This window comes from Narcine bancroftii, chromosome 3, assembly GCF_036971445.1.
Source record: "Narcine bancroftii isolate sNarBan1 chromosome 3, sNarBan1.hap1, whole genome shotgun sequence".
Taxonomy (NCBI): Eukaryota; Metazoa; Chordata; class Chondrichthyes; order Torpediniformes; family Narcinidae; genus Narcine; species Narcine bancroftii.
The window spans coordinates 167,056,643-167,078,130 of record NC_091471.1 but is presented as its reverse complement, the minus strand read 5'-3'; the positions used below and the strand labels follow the sequence as shown (position 1 = coordinate 167,078,130).

Here is a 21,488-nt window from a genome sequence, read left to right as displayed (position 1 = left end):
AAGTTTTATTTTTTAAATACATAAGCTTGTATATCGTGCTGTTTGAAATTTGTGGTAGTCCTAACACCAAGAAAGAGGTGTGTTTTCATTGTATTTGTGTGGGATGTGGCCTTGGGGTTGAGAGAATTAAATTTGGGGTGAGTTGCATAATTAGCCTGTAAAGATTTGTGCAAAGACAAAGAATAGATTTGATTGAAGTGTATAAAATGTCAAAATTGTTTAATGTAGGAGATGGAGAAATTATTTCTTCTGGTGATAGTTTCAGACACAAGATAGTTATCTTAAGCGAGGCAAATCTGGAGAAAAATTCAAGATTCCATTTATTGTTATGCGCACAAAACATCTATTCTTTGTTTGCCCTGGAAGATAAATTAAGAGTCACCATGTCATACAGCAGCATTATCAAAACAAGACAGAAAAGCAAGTGACATTGAGTGACCGTGGACTCACTGCCTCTTCAATGTCACTGGCTTTGGTGCCTTCTCCCATGACCTCTATAGCCTCTTGAAGCTTGAGGTACAGTATGAAGACTGCATATTCTCAACCCCTGGTTCCAAATCTGCCACTCAGCTCCTCACTGGAGCCTACACATGGCAGGTCACAGTTGGCAGCTGACATCCCATACAGCAACCTTACACGATTGACAGAATATTCCCAAGCAAATTCTTACAGCTCGATCCTGGCTGACCTGGTCCACTGCTGTGGTTTTTCTTTTCTGTTGGGTTCTCTTAAAGGTGGAGGGATGTTCTTTGGCCCTTGTGCCCAGTTCCAATATGCAGCATCCTTTAGGCCCACAGCCCTCTGGTACCGAATCAAAATGTTCATTTTCCACAAAATGTTGTAGAGGTCTGGAAATCTTTCACCCAAAAGCCAGTGGCTGCTACAATTTAGTTAGTCCTAATGGAGAGGGAATGATCAATCACAATCTCATTTGGGCTAACATGGTAAATTAAGTCTAAATAGTTTTTGGATGAAGGGTCAGGTTTGGAGTATGAAATAATTGAATGCAAATAAAACACAGGAAAAATATAGACCCCATTTTTAAACACACTCTTTTAATCCTTACTTCTAGTTTCATTTATTGAATTAATCAGCATTTTGTACAGTTAAAATGACTAACGATAATTTAATCTTGCTGCCTACACTGCAACACTCCATTAACATTTTGGTTTGATCATTTTGCGTAAGTAGTTAATATAATATAGGCATTAGAATTCGGAAAGCTAATAGAAAAATGCAGGGCAAGCAGATTTTAATACAACATATTACTAAATTATATTGTGGGAAAAAAAAATGGAAGACATCATGGAACTACTCAGTTTCTGAGGATCATTCATTGAGTTTTGTACTCCCTGACTGTTATATTATAAGCATGTCTACTTTGGGCATAATATAAAGTTCTACCTTGAACAAATGTGCCATGATTTTTCAGAAATGTTCCTGCAAAATTACTGATTTCTAAGTTGTTACGAACTGCACATAATCACCTGCACTTGTCAGTGAAACCCATCCGGTGCAGAAGAATTGAAAACTCTGATATCAGAGAGAGAAATTGTCATTGCAATTTATGTGCAGTTTGCCACCTTCCGAAAAGATTTATAGCACTAAATTTTAAATTTAATTTTTAAAAAATTTAAATTTAGACATGCAGCATGGTAATAGGCCATTTTGGCCCACAAGTCCATGCCGCCCAATTTACACCCAATTAACCTACACCCATGCTACATTTTGAATGGTGGGAGGAAACCGGAGCAGCTGGAAAAAAACCCATGCAGACACAGGGAGAACATACAAACTCCTTGATGCACGATCAATTACACAAAGACTGGAGTTTGCCAAGACTGAAGGCTTTTATTTACAAGAGATGGACAGTATCCCTGTGTTGGTCACTCACACTGACCCGGAATCGAACTGGGGGCATGCTTGTGGAATGACAGTCTTTATGGGGAAAAAAGAGGAAGGAGTCACGAGGTGGCCAGTGAGAGCAGGGTCAACCAGGAAAGGTCATGAAGGTCATGACATTAAAATATGGCATGCAAACATATACAATAGTGGTTTCACCACATTCCTTACAGACAGTGTGGGATTCGAACCCCAGTCCCAATAGCTGGCACTGTAAAGATGTTGTGCTAACCACTACACCAACCGTGCCACAAAAGTTGAAAGCTCTTTACTGTGCTACGGGCATGAACTCTAACCTGTGGAAACTTCCTCAGAATTTTAATCAGTGTAACAACTGGATAGGTGAAAGTTGATTGAAGCAGAAATCCTATCTTCTTACAAACAAAGAAAAATTGCAGATTTCTACAAAGCTTTCAAGGGAAATCAAATAAAGAAGTATATTTACATAATATCTTTCAGAACATTGGGATCTACAGCCAGTGAAGTACTTTAGTGACCAATCTGCACCCAACAATATATATCTGAAATGATTGCAAAATCAACTTTGGTTGTTGGCTAAGCCATTGACATTGCTCAGTAATAGGAGTCAGGGTCTTTTGTGTGCATCTGACCGAGCCAACCAGGCCTTGCTTTAACATCTCATGCAAGGGCAACATTCCCTCAAAATCACACTATAGCGTCAATGTTTAACTTTCTGTAATTGACTTGAGCTTATTTCCAGCTTGATACTTCATTCCATTCCTGAAAGGGTGTTGCATTGTAAGGAATTGTGTCTTTTAGGATGCCATCAAGTACATGTTCTCGCTGAGTTCACAGGTATATGAAAAAAATCTAATCTTATGCAAAAGAATAGGGAGTCCTATTAATTTAAAAACACGGTAACTATTCCATTTATCTTATTTTCTTGTTTATCATTTGGTTGTCATCTTTATGAAACATTTGGTACATTCAGGAGACATGAAAAGTGTCATAAAAATGATAATAATTTAGAAGGAGTTCTCGTTTGTTTCAAAATGTTACTTCATTATTATACAGACTACAAAGTGAGGTTACGTTATTGACTCCAACATGATTTATGAGGGAGAATTGGCAAAATTCAGTTGCTGCCTCTCAGCTCCAGCAACTGGGCTCAGACCTGATCCTGGGATTGTCCATGTGGAGTTTACATGTTCACCTTGCCTCTGTGGGCTTTCTCCAGGTGCTCCGATTTCATCCGACATGTTAAAGGTGTGCAGTTGTTAGGTTAATTGATCGCTGTAAACAGTCCTTGATATATGTAGCTGGTTGGGTTGATGGAACGAAAGTGAGAATAGGGAAAAAAATAGTGGGGAATGGGTTTGCCCTGCAACCCAGGTTAGACTTGATGGGCCAAATGGCCTTGTGTTTTCTTTTGAAATTTGGAATAAAAGGAGTAAAATAGCATGCTTGAAAATCATTTAAAAGTTTTTAAATTTTGCATTCCACTAATCCTCTCCACCATTTATAGAATTATTGTATGGCAATATTTATAAATTATAACCCTCCAAGGAAAATAGAAAATGCAGAAGAATTTTTCACTGTAAAGGAACAAAAAACTTCATTGTTAAGCAATTCTAAAATTTAGCTTCCTCCACAGAAGGTCACTAAGAGCAGAGAAATCAGATAATAATGCTGAAAGATTAATGTACATATTATTCTTATGTAACTTTGATCTTGCCTTCAGATAATTAATCAAACATTTATTTGCTTGGGTGTAGGTTTAAAAGCTAAAATTTAACAAAGCAAAGGATATGGTATTACAGTAGTTGTTGCTGGCCTCAGTTCAAAGCCTAGACCAGTGGTTCTCAAACTTTTTCTTTCCATTCACATACCACTTTAAGTAATCCCTATACCTTCAGTGTGCTGTGAATGTAAGAAATTGCTTAAGTTGGTTTGTGAGTGTGAAGGGAAGGTTGAGAACCACTGCTGTAGACCCAATTGTTACTGAAATATTTTGCTTGAGAAAAACTGTCATTGGCCCATTTTCTTTGGAGCTATGAAACCATGCACTTAATGAGTCAATTAGGTACGATTAAAACAGTGGTTTTCAATTTTTTTCTTTTCAACCACATATCATCTTAAGCAATCTCTTACTAATCACAGAGCACCTATGGCATAGGGAATACTTAAAGTGGGATGTGAGTGGAAAGAAAAAGGTTGAGAACCGCTGGCCTAGACTATTGATATAGAACAATAGAGTGGGAGTAATATATAGTCACTATTGCAGACAGAGCAAAGGTGGAAAGAGCAAAGTAGAGTGCAGGAACAGGCCCTTCAGTTTATCATGGTGCCACTTTAAACCAATGCCATCTGCTTACATGTGGCTTATCCCCATCTGATCCCATCTGTATATGTGCAGATCCAAATGCCTCATTCTCCTTTCACTACCTCCCCTAGAAGCATTTAACAGACACCAATCATACTTTTTTGTATATAAACTTGTCTCATAAATCTCATTTGATCATTACCCCTCCCATCTAATAAGCTATCCTCTGTAGAGTTTGGTATTTCAACCTTGGTTTAAAAAAAAGTGGCTATATGCCCTGTCTATGCCTCTCATAATTGTATATACTTCTATCAGGTCACCCCTCAGTCTTTGACACTAGAGGGAAAACAATCCAAATTTGTCCAATCTCTTCTTATAGCTAATACTCTCCAATTGAGGCACTATCCTGGCGAACCTCTTCTGGCAGATCCCTCTCCATATATTTTCTATAAAACCGTGACCAGAATTGTACACATATGTGGCCTAACCAAAGTTTTGTACAGCTGTAATGTGACTTCCTGGATTTTTACTCAATGCCCCAAGCAATGAAGGCAAATATGCTGAACTCCCAAGCAATGCCCCAAGCAATGAAGGCAAATATGCTGAACTCCCAAGCAATGCCCCAAGCAATGAAGGCAAATATGCTGCCACTTTCAGGGAGTGAGGGACATGCATCTCAAGCCCCTTTTTACATTAGTTCTGTCAATTATCTAACCATTTACTTATTTAATTTTAGTGTGGCCCATCACATACACCCGGAGTGTTCATTCAATATTCTGCCAGAATATATAGCAATGGAAAATTAAATACTCGTTACCCATGTTCATGAACAAATAAATAAACAGGTGTAATGTTTTATCTCAAAAACTTAAATCCTCAAATTATTTCCTGGGAATTGACAAAATAAGTGAAAAAAATTTTACAAGGACTCAGCAGCTGAGTCTTGAACCCAATGTATTTGATCATTTCAAAAGTTTTCCATTCTGAGCCTGATGAATGTGGATTTGAGTTGTGGTTTAAACACAGAGGAATAAATCTTAGCAGGTAGTCTTTAGAATTCAGCACGTTAGTTTTGTGAAGTATCAGCTGTTTGATTTCATTTATGTGATATTTATTTAAAATAGTAGGTGAACCACTCCTGTCTATTTTTGTTCTTGTTTGGCCTAATAATTCTCTGAGGCTCACAGATGGAATAGAAAGCAATGAACTTTTCCCCATGGCAGAAGTGTCTAAAATCTTAGGGTAGATATTTAAGATAAGGAGAATGTGGTTTAGTGGAATTAAGAAAGAATTTTTCTCACTCTGCAGACAATTGGAGTTTGGAACATACTGCCTGAGAGGGTGTAGGGGCAGGTACCCTCACAACATGAAATATGTAGACAAGCACTTGTCAATGCATAGAAGGCTGCGGACCAATTGCTAATAATGAAATTAGTATGGATGGATACTAAATCGTCCATATAGATAATGTGGCCCTAAGGGCCTGTTTCTATGCTGTTGACTGTAAACACCAACAGTTATTGCTTCTGTGTCTTGATTACCATTGGTTCCATTCCAACTTTATGACATAATTATGGTTTATCTTTGATGTGGCTCTTTTTCATTTGTTGAAATCTTACTTTGAATAAATGGGTTCCATGTAATCTCAACAATACATCTACTTGAGAAATCAGATCATTGTCTCTGAAATACTTCTGAGATTGCTTGAGATCACTCAGGACACAATATGAAGGTTCAATTATCTAAACTATTTGTTTCTCAATACACCTTCCCATCATAGCTGCAGCAATATTTCAATCTGTTATTATCCATTCTTGACATTTTGCAGTAATTTTACAACTCGCTATGCTTTGCCTGAAAGTCCATTCCCTACCCTGAGTTTAAAAAACGCATCTTTTTCTTCATATCTTCCTGTCTTCTTTCCTTTCATACCAATTCTCACCTACTATTAATAAATGATAACTGTAAACAATGCTTCTAAAAATTAGTACCATTCTATTACTTCTTTAGACATTTTACAGCAGTAAAATCAAAACTTCTTTCCATCTTCTTCGGCCATTAACATTAATTCAAATAGAAGACGTTAGAACGAGAAATAGCCAAGATTTCATTTTATGCTACAATGGGGCATCATTTGCCAAAAAAACTTGGTTGCTTGTTTAAAGAAACATTTTTCACAGGAACTCAGAAAGAAAGCCCAAATTCCTTGGTTTGAGTGTTACACCTGAACCTCAGATCACATCCATTAAGGGCTGAGAGCCTACTTCTTATACCTGAATTGTTCCAATGAATGTGTGTTTGGGCAAGTCAATATATTTGTGATGCACAAACCTGCTTCTAAACATTTCTTTGCAAGAAACTGAAGAACATTTAGAGCTTTAATTTTCATTCTGTAACTGACATCATTGTTGAAATAACACATGGACATCATGAGACTCAGTAAATATACTGACCATCTCTTTCAACGTGAGACCTGCTGAATCTCTAGCTTCTCTTTGTTCACTCAATATATTTGCAAGTTTGATTCTGTAGCATAGCTCACCAGGACTAGTGTTTTGTTGTAGCTTTCTTCATCAAGCTGTAATAGCATCCAAGTGGATGGTGGAATGAGCTGTTATGTTAGAGTTAAAATGCTTCCTCAGTCTGGTGCTAAGAGCATTATGTGAACCTTGCATGTTTTTCTCTGGTCTGTTGATGTCTAATACTAACAATACATAAGAAAACATTAGGGATAAAGTTGACTTTGTGATTATGTAAAATGGGAAATATCAGAACAGCTGTATTGTGTATTTTTCTGTGATGAGAATCTTGTGTGATAGTGCCCCAGTTTATAAATTGACCATAGATAAACTTACCCAACTGAATTCCCTAGTGCTTATGTTGATGTTGTTAATGGACACCAATTAACAGAAATCTGTGAGGGGGTTGTTTTATAATCAGTATTTAGATTCCAACATGTTATTCAGGCAATGATGACAGCTACAGAATCAAGATAAAAGCCTGAAAAGTCCATTCAACATATTGCAGAGTAAAGGCACAATGCTGGAGAAACTCAGCAGGTTAAACAGTATTTTTTTGAATATGTTATTTATAGATTTAAAGCCACAATAAATTTGTTCATTTTATGTATATCATTCAAATCCCAATGCATGTGGTAAAGAGAAAAAAGAGATAGCTAGAAATATAGACCACCCAGACCACCCGTCCTCCACTATATCCCATACAACCCCCTACTGAAAGAAAGAAAGGGACCAAAGCTCTTCAACAAGAGTTTTATTACTATAATATTTCATGATATTGTATATAGAGAGACCTTAGAAGAAATAAAATATCAAAAATTCAGTTATATATTTAAACCCACCTTTTGTAAATATGGGCTCCATATTTTCAAAAATATATATTCATCACATAAATTTTACGTTATTTTCTCTGGTTGTATACAGCTCTGGACCTCAGCATGCCATCTGTCCATTCCAAAATGTATATCTGATTTCCAAGATATGGCTATAGCTAATGCAATTTGCACAAATTTAATTTGATAAATATTCAGTTTTAATTTAAATTTAATTCCTTTAACATCTCCTAGTAGAAATAATAATGGCTCCTGTGGGAATTTAATCCCGATTATTTGTCAAATGGTATTCTTTCTATCGCAAAGATAATGATACTTAACCAGCATTTCAGGCTTGAGCCTTCCATCAAGGTATGAAAAAATGTAGACAGGTGCCCGAACAAAATGTCTGCAGACTTTCATGTTTTTACTTCTTGCAAAGTAAAGGGATGTTTAGAACCATGTTTGGGCATTCATCCAAGTGGGTGTCCAATTGGCACATACAATACAGAACAAGACACATCTTTGCTTTTAACTGTCTTTTATTCCAATTCTTATAAGTTGTACAAGTTTTTGTGTTCAGGAAAAAGGAATGTCTTTATGGCTTAAAGCAATAGGAGAGAATTACCACTCACCCATGAAAAGAGTTCATGTTACAGAGTACTTGGAGGCACACTACAAGATATGCCAAAGCCACTGTGGTTTCCCTAAGGGAAAATCTTACTTGCTAAACCAATTGGAATTCTTTTAAGAAGTGACAAGCCAGCTAGATAAAGGAAATGAAGTGGATATTGTGTATTTGGATTTTCAGAAAACCTTTGACAAGATACAGCACATGAGGCTACTTAACAAGATAAGAATCCATGGTGTAACAGGGTACATATTAGTGTGGCTAGAGTATGTTTATTTTGTATATTAATGATTTAGATTATGGAATGAATGGCTTTGTGGCAGAGTTTGTGGATGATATGAAGATAGGTGGAGGAGCAGATAGTGTTGAGAAGCAGGGAGGCTGCAGAAGGACTTAGACAAATTGGAAAATGAAATACAATGTCGGAAAGTGTATGGTCAAGCACTTTGGTAGAAGAAATAAACAGGTAAGTATTTTCTAAATCAGGAGAAAATTGAAAATACCGAGATGTAAATGGGCCTGGGAGCCCTCTTGCAGGATAGCCTGAAGGTAAACTTGCATGGTGAAGATGGCAAATGTAATGCTAGCATTCGTTTCAAGAGGAATAGATTACAAGAACATGGGTATGATGTTGAGGTTTTATAAGGCACTGGTGAGATCACACTTGGAATATTATGAGCAGTTATGGGCTCCTTGTTAATGAAAAGATGCGCCGCTGTTGGAGAAGGTTCAGAGGAGGTGCACAAGGATGATTCCATTCCAGGAATGAAAAAGTTATCATTTGAGCAGCATTTGACAACTCTTGGCCTGTACTCATTGGAATTTATGAAAATGTGTGGGGGGGTGGGGGGGGATAGAATCTAATTGAAACATTTCAAATTTTGAAATGCAAGGACAGAATTGATGCAGAAGGTTGTTTCCCATGATGGGAGAGTCTAGGACAAGAGGGTACAACTCAGGATTGAAAGATGTCCACCTAGAACAGAGATATGGAGGAATTTCTTCAGCTGAAGGGTGGTAAATCTGAGGAATTTGTTGCCACTGGTGGTTGTGGAGGCCAAGTCATTTGGTGTATTTAAGGCAGAAATTGATAGTAGTTGATTAGCCAGGACACCAAAAGTTATGGGGAGAAGAGCAGGCAGTGGGGCTGAGTGGAAAAATGGATTAGCTTGTGATTAAATGGTGTGGTATACTCGATGGTATGTCCCTCATCGGACTTGTCAGCCACAAACGAGCCTGCAGCTGACGTGGACATTTACCCCCTCCATAAATCTTCGTCCGCGAAGCCAAGCCAAAGATACTCGATGGGCTGAATAGTCTACTTCAACTCTTATGTCTTTTGTTCTTGTATATTAGCATTAATGAATTCCCAAGTGTTGTGTAAGCAGATTCACAAAAGAACCGACAAAGAGCTGTAAATTTAAATTTGCCGCTAAAAAGGCCTGATTTTTTTTTCAAGGTGCTCTGTCTCCAAGGACACAGCTAGTATAAAATTAACTGAAAGTGGAAGGCTGTGCATTTTTCTTAGAACAGAGAAGGTGATTAAATCTTTGGAGGCAGACAATAGTGAAATGTGAGCATTAGGATGATGACCCTTGTTAGAACATCTTCCTCCTCCAAATGAGGGGCAAGGGGCTTCCTCAGTGTAATGAGAGGCCTAGGGCAGTACTGGGAGATGTTAATTTACTTTGGCATTTAAAAATAAGATGATGATTAGTTGATTAGTCCGAGATGTGACAGGAGATTCATCTGCAAAGCAAGTTCTTTTGAAGCATCATTAAATTCCAGTTTATCACTGCTTGTAAATAATTTATCTTTCTCTGTCATGTATTTAAAGTTGGCGGAGGGATAAATCATGTATATGTTTTATGCAGAGAGTTTACTTTGGATTATTTCAGTTGATCCAGTTGCATGGTGTAAAGGAACAACTGGATTCCTGTTTTGATCATACACCATCCATTTATTTCAACCAAAAAAGTCATATCTGATTTTTTTTTGACAAAAGGAAATAATATGTCACAGCATAAAGGGTAACAATAATATATTAGATTGTCAAAATGATGCATTTTGTTTGCACATGGTGGCCCTTGTTATTAGATGGGACATTTGCTACCATTGGTGAGGACTAAACATATTGCCAACCCTAATTGCCCTTATTGTTAATGGCAATCTCACTATTACAAATGATATACCACATCATTCATGGCTTCACCTCACTAAGGAAAGGGTGGAGAAGTTGGGTCAATTAATCCAAAAGTGTTTAAGACAACAGGCATATAAAAAATAGTTTCACATTCATGGATCCAAATTAAAAGTTATACATTTTATTAATAAATTTGCAAGGAAGTTTAGTCAAAGCTCCTGCATTTAAAGAATGGAACTTTGCCACAGGATCTGCAATGAAAAGATGTATAGAAGTGGGAAATAGCTAAATGAAAAGATGATGTTAAATTGGAAAACACTTGTGTGAAATACAAACATTAGTATAGTCCAGTTGAGCCAAAGGTCAAAATGTTGAAACTGCAGTCCTCAATGTAACAGAATGCATTGGTTTATACAAAAACAAAAACTGCAACATATTCAGACCACCCAACAATAAGGTGAGTATATATTTATGTATGATTTAAATAAAATATATATAATAGATACCTTGTTATCAAAAATTGCCACTCTGTGGCATTTAGAGCATAAACTAAATAACCACATTGAGATTTTGTTGAAGTTAAACAAGAAAGTATTGGCATTGTTTTCCATTGTGTGTGGAAGTGATTTTAGCATAATTGGTACATAAAGCATGATTCTTAAACGTTGACTTCATAAGCACCACAATTAAAGATCAAAAAGAGATTCTAAATGGGTGTGTGGCAAGTTCGATACCTACATAGGCCACCTATGCTGAAGTCTCTATTACTGCTGCCGGTGCAAGTTTCACTGAAGCCATCTCATATTTTGTGACTAACCTGTCTTTCTTGTAAGTTCCTGTGTGAAAAAACATGATTAGTGAGAGGTAATGATGTTTTCACTTGTGTAGTGTTTAATCCTATGATTATTTTGTAGATAGAATTTTATTCTCTATTTATTTCAAGTGTGCAATAAATCAGTATGATAAAAACCTATGGTAAGAGTGCTTCATTATTCAATAATTTTGCCAGCTAATTTAATGGAATAAAATTGATGTTTGTATTGAGTGAAAAAGGGAGCTTCGACCCCACATTGTTCAGTTCAGCATGTGAAATGGATGGCAATTGCTCCTTCCCCCCAGCAAGGAGCTATTGTGCATTTACTGGGTTCATTTTTTCTCATGTTTCTCACATGATTTGGAATTTTCTTGAATCTTTTTCGCCATAAATCCTTGTCTGGCTCTGATGTCGTTTTATTTGTTTATATTTCAATGGAATTTAGTTAATGGGCCCTTGATATTGTAAAATGAAACTCTCACTTATATTGCAGCTTTCTGAGTCATTTACAGGTAATTAAGTGTAATATAGTGAACATGGGAGCCAATTTACATGCCACTAGATCTCATAAACAGCAATGAAATAATATGTTTTGAAATGGTATTATTAGGACACCTGTGAGAATTTATCTCTGCTTCAAATAATGCCCATCAGATATTTTATGGTAACCTGGAGCTTTCCTTTCAGGTACCACATGATGGATCACATCTTCAACAGTGCAGCATTTCCTTGTTACTATGGTGCAATGTTATGCACGCTACTAAAGCTCCCCAAAGCTAAAAGTTGTTTTTTTACCTAAGCTCATTCAGAATTAGATGATACTGATTGATGATGATGAGTTTATTGTCATACACATAGGACAATGTACATATGTATCAAAATTCTTACTTGCTGCAGCTGAGCAGGTACTTGTAAAGAAAAACTATAATAACTAATTGAATTTAATTAAGAGATAATAAATACATAGATAATCATTATTCACAGTAAAAATGTGACATGCAACAGTGCAGTCAGCCTTTCAAAAGCAGTCAGAGCAGTCTACAGTTACTGTAACAAGGGAACGTTCAAGTGTCCGACAGCTGTTGGAAAGAAACTATTCTTCAACCTAGAGGTTGTGATTTTCAGGCTACCTTCTTACTGAAGGTAGCAGTGAGAAGAGGTTATGACAAGGTGATGGGGGGGGGGGTCCCTTCATGATGTTGATGTGTAGAACATCATTCTCTGTTTGCTATCTGCAAATTTGGCAATGAAACCACGGTTGTTGCCAGAATCACGGACAGTAATGAGGATGCGTACAGGAATGAGATAGATCAGCTAGTTGAGTGGTGTCACAACAACCTTGTACTCAATGTTAGCAAAATCAAGGAGATTATTGTGGACTTGAGGAAATCAGAAGAACACAAACCAGTCCTCATTGAAGGGTCAGCAGTGGAGAGGGTCAAGAATATCAAATTCCTGTGTGTCAATATCACTGAAGATTTGCCCTGGAGTCTTCATTGATGCAAATACGAAGGCTCACCAATGGTACTCTTTGTGAGGAGTTTGAGGAGATTTGGTGTGTAACCAAAGACTCTTGAAAACTTCTGCAGATGTACCATGGAGAACATTCTGGCTGGTTGCATCACTGACTTGTATGGGAGTGCCAGAGGGTTGTTAACTTGGCCTGCAACAAGAGGTGTGTCTTAAGAAAGCAGCTTCTATTCTCATGGACCCCCACCGCTCAGTAGCCTGAAGACGAGCACCCAGCATCATAAAGACAGTTTCTCCCCCTCTACCATCAGATTACCTCACTTTGTCTTTTTTCTTTTTATTTATGTTGAAATATAGTTTATATAAATGTTTGTACTGTGATGCTGCCACAAAAGAACAAATTTTGTACATGTTCATGGCAATAAATTCTGATTTGGTTTGGACCTCTGTACTTAATATCAACAGGTTACAGCTGGTGGTGGAGTTCAGGCCTGGGGCAAATCAGACCATAATCACATTGGCTTCAGAGACCAGGTGGCTTACTCCTCCTCCTTTGATTTTTCTGTGGTCTTGTGACCATTATGAGAACAGATAATGACCAACTTCAAAAACCAAGGCCTTTTGTCTCAGTACTAAGTCGAACATTGCTGTGCATTTCTTAGATTTACAAATGAACAAATTAAATGACTCCTTGCGATGTTGATTGGGGTGGATTTTAATCAAAATTAAAAATATTGGAATATCACTGAAAATGTAAATGGCAGGATATAATAGATGAGGTATCATGGTATACTCTTATATTTTTTTATGTTGAGCAAGGTTAGAGATGTCATTAATGTTGTAGGATACTTTTAAAGGAGAGCAAACCCAAAGCATTGAATGGATAGGGCTGGAATTATTATCGAGCGTCACAGATGAGATTTCTGGCTTCTTTTCTTTGAAAATAGAAAAACAGCATGGGTTAATATAGAATTGAACAAAATAGGAGAAAAGTAAGCAGAAGAATTTATATATAAGTGGGAATCAAATCTTTTGCTTGCTGATAAAGAGACATTATTATTGAAGCATTTACTGTTTGGAAATAAAATAAATCAGGATATTGGTGAAGGGCTTATATCACCTAAAATGCCATTGTTTTATCCTTTTTTTTCAAGAGATAATCAGTTCTTAAATATATTATACCATAAAGAGATTGTTAACGTGGAAGATTGTTACAAAAAAGGTCAATTAATGTCATTTAAGCAATTGAGTAACAAATATGCTATACCATGTTTGAGAGATAAGTTGGGACCAACAATGCTTCTGTCTAGCTGTTCTGAAGTGGAACTTCTTATTAGGAGTGGTACTGTTAAAAAATTTATTTCTTTGATATATTTATTATTACAAGCAGGAACTCCTATATTAGGATTATATATAGATCTAGGCAGAGATGGGAAATAGATTTAAATATTACAATAGACCAAACAGTGTGGGAAAATATATATAGCAATTGTATGACTAATAATATCGTTGTAAGATACAGACTAGTTCAATCAATTTTTTACATCAATTATATCTTACAGCACAGAAATTGAAATCAGATTTATCAAATCAATGTTTTAGGTGTGATGAAGGTGTAGGATCTTTTATGCATCCAACGTGGTCTTGTCCCAATGTGAAAGCTTTTTGGGTGACTATATGTAATTTTTTGGAACAAGTTAGAGGAGTTGTTTTTCTGTTAACTCCCAATTTATTTTTATTAGGAAATAATGAAAGTACAAATCCTAAATTGAATTTATCAATTGAAATTTGTTAAAATTTCATTAGCTGTAGCAAGAAAATGTATTGTAATTACTTGGAAATCAGATATATCTTTAACATTGCCAAGGTGGCATGCTAAAATTTAAAGTTGTATCTTTTTGGGGGAAAAAAATTATTTATAATTTAGGAAATAAATACTCTTTTTACAAATTTGGCACCCATACATTCAAATGGAATTAAATTTGTAGAGACAGCCTTCTTATCCCTCTAGCCCTATAGAATTCTCCACTGTATGTTAATGTTGGAACTGATGAATTGTACTCTCTGCAATCCAAAGATTCATTTTTACTTTCTCTTTTCTTTCTTCTTATCTTTTCATACTTGTACAACATTTTATTTTTACTTTTTTTCAATTTGTATATTTTTTTGGGGGGGATGGTTTGGTGGAAGGGAGGAAGGGATTTTGGGGTGAGGTAAAAAAGCATCATGTAAATAATCAATTTGTTCTTTTTTTGATATCTGTACTATTATCTACTAATTGTAGTTACTGCATGTATGAAATATTAAATAAAATATTTTTTTTAAAAGAATGCATAGGGCTTAGAAAATGTTAAAAATGTAGTTTGTCAAGTCAATAATTGTAAGTATTAAACATCCTGTTTTTTAGAGAAATAATAAGTTACCAGTTGGTGGATTTTGAGGTTGCTATTCAGAACTGCTGGAATTATGTAAAAATATTGGATAACTGCTATTTTTTTTTAACCAATAGTGTTTTCCTTGACTATATTTGTGCCAGATTCACTCGTGGCCACATCAATGGCAGCATTAACATTCCATATACTTCTGCCTTCAGCCCGGATGGGGAGCTGGTACAGTGTGCATCTACCAACTTGCTGCAGAGTTTCAAGGGACGTGTCATTGTCATTGTAGGGAACGTGGTCAAGAACACAAGCAATGTAAGTTGATGCCACTTTTTATTCTAAAATCCTGAAATGTTCCAGTGATATTGTCTTAGTTACACTAATGCATTCTTGCAGAAGGCAGATTTATGGAACAAAATAGCCCTGTAGTTCACTGCAAGGGGTTGAGGACATTTTGGCATCCATGTTTTGGCTCCAGACATTCTGGCCCTCACAGTTTAGCGCCCACAATTTGGACATTTTGGTGCCCAGAGTTGGTCCTGGACATTTTGGCCCATCACCCCACTCACTATCTGCTGGCTGAGTCCATTCCGCTGGCCACCCTGTTACAGCCCCACTGGCCACCCTTTGACAGCTGCACCAGCTACTTTTACCAAGGGAAGCAGTTTCCTGGCGGGAGGAATTTTCTCCAATGCAGGGGATTCAGGCAGTGCTGTAACGTCACGGGAAGCCGGACCTATACCAAACATGAACCCAAGTATAGCAATACCAAAATGTTTACCAGGGATGGGTTCTTCTTCTTCTTCTTCTTTGGCTAGATTACTTATGTTTGTATAATAAGTGATTATTTAATAAGTATAACATTAAATCCCAAAATGTTTCTGAAACACCGCAACACTGGGGGTTGCCGTGCCAGTGCCAAACTGTGGGCACCAAAATGTCTTAAGGGCTACAAAAGTTTTCTTCACCAAAAAGTCCATCACCAAAATGTGGGTGCCAAAATGTCCAATTCCGCACCACAAGTGCTGAAACTGAGGTGGTTGAATCCTTATGGAATGACGACAGTAATATGTGGCTTAGGATGAACTGTGTGGAGTGATGAATTGCGCTACCTACCTTTATGATCCTGAACTCGATATCTGGAGCAACCTGTTACCAATTTACACTTGGAACATTTGAAAGAGCTACTTTCCCACTGAAACCATTTTATTTTCATAATATATTTACAAAACAATTGTTATTGTCTTTAATAAAACTATTAGGATTCAATAATTAGCTGATTTTGGGGGTCTGGAGTAATCAAGAGTTAGATAGGAAAATGAAGTTGATGCTGATATCAGATCAGACATAATGGAGAGGGTCCTATTCCTGCGCTGTAATATTTTGGGGTCTACATCTGTGTTCTAATGACAGCTACTCCTGTTTTTTTGGTGTTCTTATTGACTTTAAAATGTGTTACAAAATAGAGTATCGGATGTACCATGGTAGCAATGAAATATTAAACAATAAATATCTGGAGTACAATTGTCTTGACTTCATCACATTAGTATTAATTCTGCTTTGACACCTGAGTCAGGACTCTACCTGATTAGTAAGACATCCTGCAAGTCTCATAGACAGCTAAGCTGTTCCTATCTTGTACAAAGTTTGTACTCTGTACACTATTGTCTTATGATAAGGAAGATGTAGGATTAATTAATACAACACATTTACCCAAGTCATGTATTAACACTGGAGGATTTGCATATTGGAAGCTCTAACCCATCCCCAGAGCCATTAGCCTAGGAGCCTTAGTCAGGATTAAAGCAATGTTGTTTCAGTTAACTTTATGAGTACTGAATTGACAGATCACCTTTTTAACAATATAGTTCACCAGTGGCAAATGATTCAGATGAATGTGAAAATCTTACAGCTACACTTGAAAGAGAGTAGGGAGTTCCCCCATTAAGGGGGGAAGTAAAGATTCCATTATTGTCATGTAATACTAATTGATACATGAAATTCTTTTGGCTTTTATCTACCGTAAGGCAGGCAGAGAGTCACCACTTTGTCCAGCACCCCTCACAGAAACCTACAGCACTTAGTGTTCCTAGGCGGTCTCCCCTCCAAGGACTGACTAGGCTTGAACCTGTTTAGCTTCCAAGATCAGGCAATTTCATGTATTTTCAGGCTATTGGTATCCTGTGACTAACATTAATATCTCAAAAAGAAATTGAAAGCAAGCTAACTGATCATTTATCTCCGTTAGAGCTAATGGAAATTTGCTGTATAAAATTAGATTTGATTTTACCTACACCATGGTAACTGCATTTTATGAAGCACAGACAAATATCCTGCAGTTCTACCAAAGCACTTTAGAAACATAGTTAATTCATTTGTTTAAAATGTCCTAGGATATACTCTAGTAAATGTGTCTGCCCTAAATTTTAGTGTTTGGATAACACAGAGTTGTCTCACAGTCCTCTCTAACAAGTTGACTGTTAACTCCAGGGAGAAGTGTATTTTACAAGTGCCTATCCAAAATGTTTGGCCTGGAAGTCAGCCTGAAGAAAACTGAGGTCCTCCATCAGCCAGCTCCCCACCATGACTACCAGCCCCCCCACATCTCCATCGGGCACACAAAACTCAAAACGGTCAACCAGTTTACCTATCTCGGCTGCACCATTTCATCAGATGCAAGGATCGACAATGAGATAGACAACAGACTCGCCAAGGCAAATAGTGCCTTTGGAAGACTACACAAAAGAGTCTGGAAAAACAACCAACTGAAAAACCTCACAAAGATAAGCGTATACAGAGCCGTTGTCATACCCACACTCCTGTTCGGCTCCGAATCATGGGTCCTCTATCGGCATCACCTACGGCTCCCAGAACGCTTCCACCAGCGTTGTCTCCGCTCCATCCTCAACATCCAGTGGAGCGCTTTCATCCCTAACGTCGAAGTACTCGAGATGGCAGAGGTCGACAGCATCGAGTCCACGCTGCTGAAGATCCAGCTGCGCTGGATGGGTCACGTCTCCAGAATGGAGGACCATCGCCTTCCCAAGATCGTGTTATATGGCGAGCTCTCCACTGGCCACCGTGACAGAGGTGCACCAAAGAAAAGGTACAAGGACTGCCTAAAGAAATCTCTTGGTGCCTGCCACATTGACCACCGCCAGTGGGCTGATATCGCCTCAAACCGTGCATCTTGGCGCCTCACAGTTTGGCGGGCAGCAACCTCCTTTGAAGAAGACCGCAGAGCCCACCTCACTGACAAAAGGCAAAGGAGGAAAAACCCAACACCCAACCCCAACCAACCAATTTTCCCCTGCAGCCGCTGCAACCGTGTCTGCCTGTCCCGCATCGGACTTGTCAGCCACAAACGAGCCTGCAGCTGACGTGGACTTTTACCCCCTCCATAAATCTTCGTCCGCGAAGCCAAGCCAAAGATCCAACTAAGGCAGATATGGAGTTCCAAGCAGGCAATACAAACAGGGTGTTGCTTGACTGAAAACTAACTCGCAGCTATCTCTTCTTCTTTCTTCTTTCTTTTCTTTGGCTTGGCTTCGTGGACGAAGATTTATGGAGGGGTATGTCCACGTCTGCTGCAGGCTTGTTGGTGACTGCCAAGTCCGATGCGGGACAGGCAGGCGCGGTTGCAAGGGAAAATTGGTGGGTTGGGGTTGGGTGTTGGGTTTTTCCCTCCTTTGTCTTTTGTCAGTGAGGTGGGTTCTGCGGTCTTCTTCAAAGGAGGTTGCTGCCCGCCAAATTGTGAGGCGCCAAGATGCACGGTTGGAGGCGAGATCAGCCCACTGGCGGTGGTCAATGTGGCAGGCACCAAGAGATATCTTTAAGCAGTCCTTGTACCTCTTCTTTGGTGCACCTCTGTCTCGGTGGCCAGTGGAGAGCTTGCCATATAACACGATCTTGGGAAGGCGATGGTCCTCCATTCTGGAGACGTGACCGACCCAGCGCAGTTGGGTCTTCAGCAACATGGATTCGATGCTTGCAGACTCTGCCAGCTCCAGTACTTCGATGTTAGGGATGAAGTCGCTCCAATGAATGTTGAGGATGAAGCGGAGACAGCGCTGATGGAAGTGTTCTAGGAGCCGTAAGTGATGCCGGTAGAGGACCCATGATTCAGAACTACCACTACAGTGTTACATATTGTTTTAGCTGCTAATGCAGGTTAGTTATTTGTAAAGCTAAACATTTTGTACACACTTATTTCACTAGCAATCACCAGCACAAAATGCTAATAATGGGATAGTATAGGGAAATCTTGATTTTGTAAGATTACATAAGCTTCAAGGAATTATGTATTACCAAAACTTTACTTACAAGATGATAAATCGAAGGCAGGTGAGAAATCCCCAATTAGCATTATTGTTAGGAAATTACTGATGTACAGGCTTCATGTGCAATAAGAGATTCCACAATCTCAGATTAAAAGTCTACATTGTTATCCTAAATTAGTTAAAATATTAGAACTGCAAACCTTTAAAGTTGGGAGCCTTCAGTTTTTGCAATAACCAAAGATAGTAGTTCAAAATTATTGCCTAATTTACTGCATTCTTAAGAATAATCATGTTTATATTTATTGGAAAAAGATGAATGAGATGTTCATAATGCTTAAATCTTGTGCATATTGTGGCACAGTAGAAGATTTAAGGATTGTATTTTTAATATATCCGCAGCACATAAACCATCTGGTTTGTGTATCTAACATACTCCTGATTTTATAGTGCCAACAGTCATGATGACCTGAGCTTACAGCTCCTCCACCATGAACTGTTAACATATGTTTAACTTTGACCTATAACTTGTCCATGGTGAATTAGGTTTCCATTAATAACTGACTAGGTCTATTTTCATTCATTTAATTAATGAACTGCTGAAACCGGTTTATTCCCATCCTTCTGGCAGCAGTTTTACCATCAGAGGAGAGATGGCACCATAAATTTAGAACAGCAGAATTTGAATCCAGGCAAAAGGCTGGCATTTGGCAAAGCTTGCATCAAACCTCTCAATTGCAGGGACCAGTGTACACCAGTGAGCTAGAACCCCACAAGATCCTTCAGAGCTGCCCATCGTCATTAAACATGTCCAGATGTGAATCCTTCCTCTTGGCCCCATAACGTGCGTTTATACACTATTAAACACTAATCCTATTTTTATTCTCACATTCCCCTCTGCACCCCATCTAAGATTTTAAGGGCAATTTACACTAGCCATTGAACCTTCCACATCTTTGGGATGGGGGTGAAAACACACATGGTCAGAGTAAGAACAGGGAAACACCACAAAGACAGACAGCACTAGAGGTGAGGACTGAACCCTGGTTGCCAAAGGTGTGAGGCTGTGGGTCTGTTAGCTGAAAGAAGTATTATTCAATGCCAACCATCCATTTCAGTGGCTGGTGAGGCAGGTCAGAGGAAATGATGATCAATTTAAATTGGACTCTAGTCAACTGGTGCTTTAAACACTATCAGTTTCTGATTCCAAGAAGCAGGCTTATGGGTTGTGCAAGAAAGAACTATGCAACAGCTTCCAGTGCTCTCAGTTCTTGTTAGTGAACAGCCTGGTAGATGGGAGTTTCTCAGCCTAGAGACGAACCATTAAAGAAGTAGAATTGGGTAGTAAGTGATATGAAAATTACTAAACTGGGGCAATGCATTGAAATAAAGTAGTAGAATGGGGCACAGGCACAAATCAATGAAAGGCATTGGAAGGTGGCTTTCATATTGAGAGAGAATAAACTCTGGATAGTAAAACATGCATTATATTGATGTGGAGGCAATGAGGTATGTCCAAATGGATAAATTGAGGGAAGCCAAATAACCACAATTCTGAAATCACATTGTAGCAAATATTCACATTATAAAACTGCCTTTGTAAGTTAATTGCATGGACAATTAATTGTAAGTTGAAATGAAAAACCGTGGTTTTAATTTGTGGCCCTCAGCGACTGACATCGGTATTTACTCAGCTTTAGCTGAGGTCCATTTTAGTTTGTTTACATCATGTGCCTTACATTTTAGCAAAGAACTATGCTGGAATTGCACGACATGCTCTGTCACTAAGCATCCGAGGTTTAAGGGCAGAAATTCAAGAATTTCTAACACAAGTCAGTCATTGTCATTCTCAGCCTAATTTGGCTTCCAGCAATATGGTGGAAGGGCTGAAATCTCCTGCTCAAAGGCCAACTAAGGTGCATGGTTAGCATAACAGTATGTAACGGCATTAGATCTCAGGTTCAAATCTGGGGTTGTCTCGAAGGAGTTTGGATGTTCTTCCTGTGTCTGTATGAGTTTTCTCCGTGTGCTCAGGTTTCCTCCCACCTTCCAAAAAAATGTATGGAGTTTGTAGGTTAATTGAATGGCATGGGCTTGTAGGCCTGAAGGGCTTGTTACTGAGATGTATCTCTAAATTTAGAAACATGTAAACATTACATGGAGGACTGAGAGCTTGTGATTCCTGGTGTTCTTGAAATGGCAAAGTTCCATTCATTGCATGAATGCAACTTGATTGTGTCTCTTGGAAGCCGAAA

General features: G+C 38.1%; 1 protein-coding gene across 4 annotated transcripts in view; it reads left to right on the top strand.

Moving 5' to 3' along the window:
• tbck (TBC1 domain containing kinase) overlaps nt 1-21,488 on the top strand; it is a 278,142-nt gene that overhangs the window by 231,241 nt on the left and 25,413 nt on the right. For all 4 annotated transcript variants that reach the window (XM_069925750.1, XM_069925752.1, XM_069925751.1 and 1 more), the window contains one exon: nt 15,112-15,271. In XM_069925750.1, the coding sequence (XP_069781851.1) occupies nt 15,112-15,271 (160 nt within the window). The remainder of the gene's footprint in view (nt 1-15,111; nt 15,272-21,488) is intronic.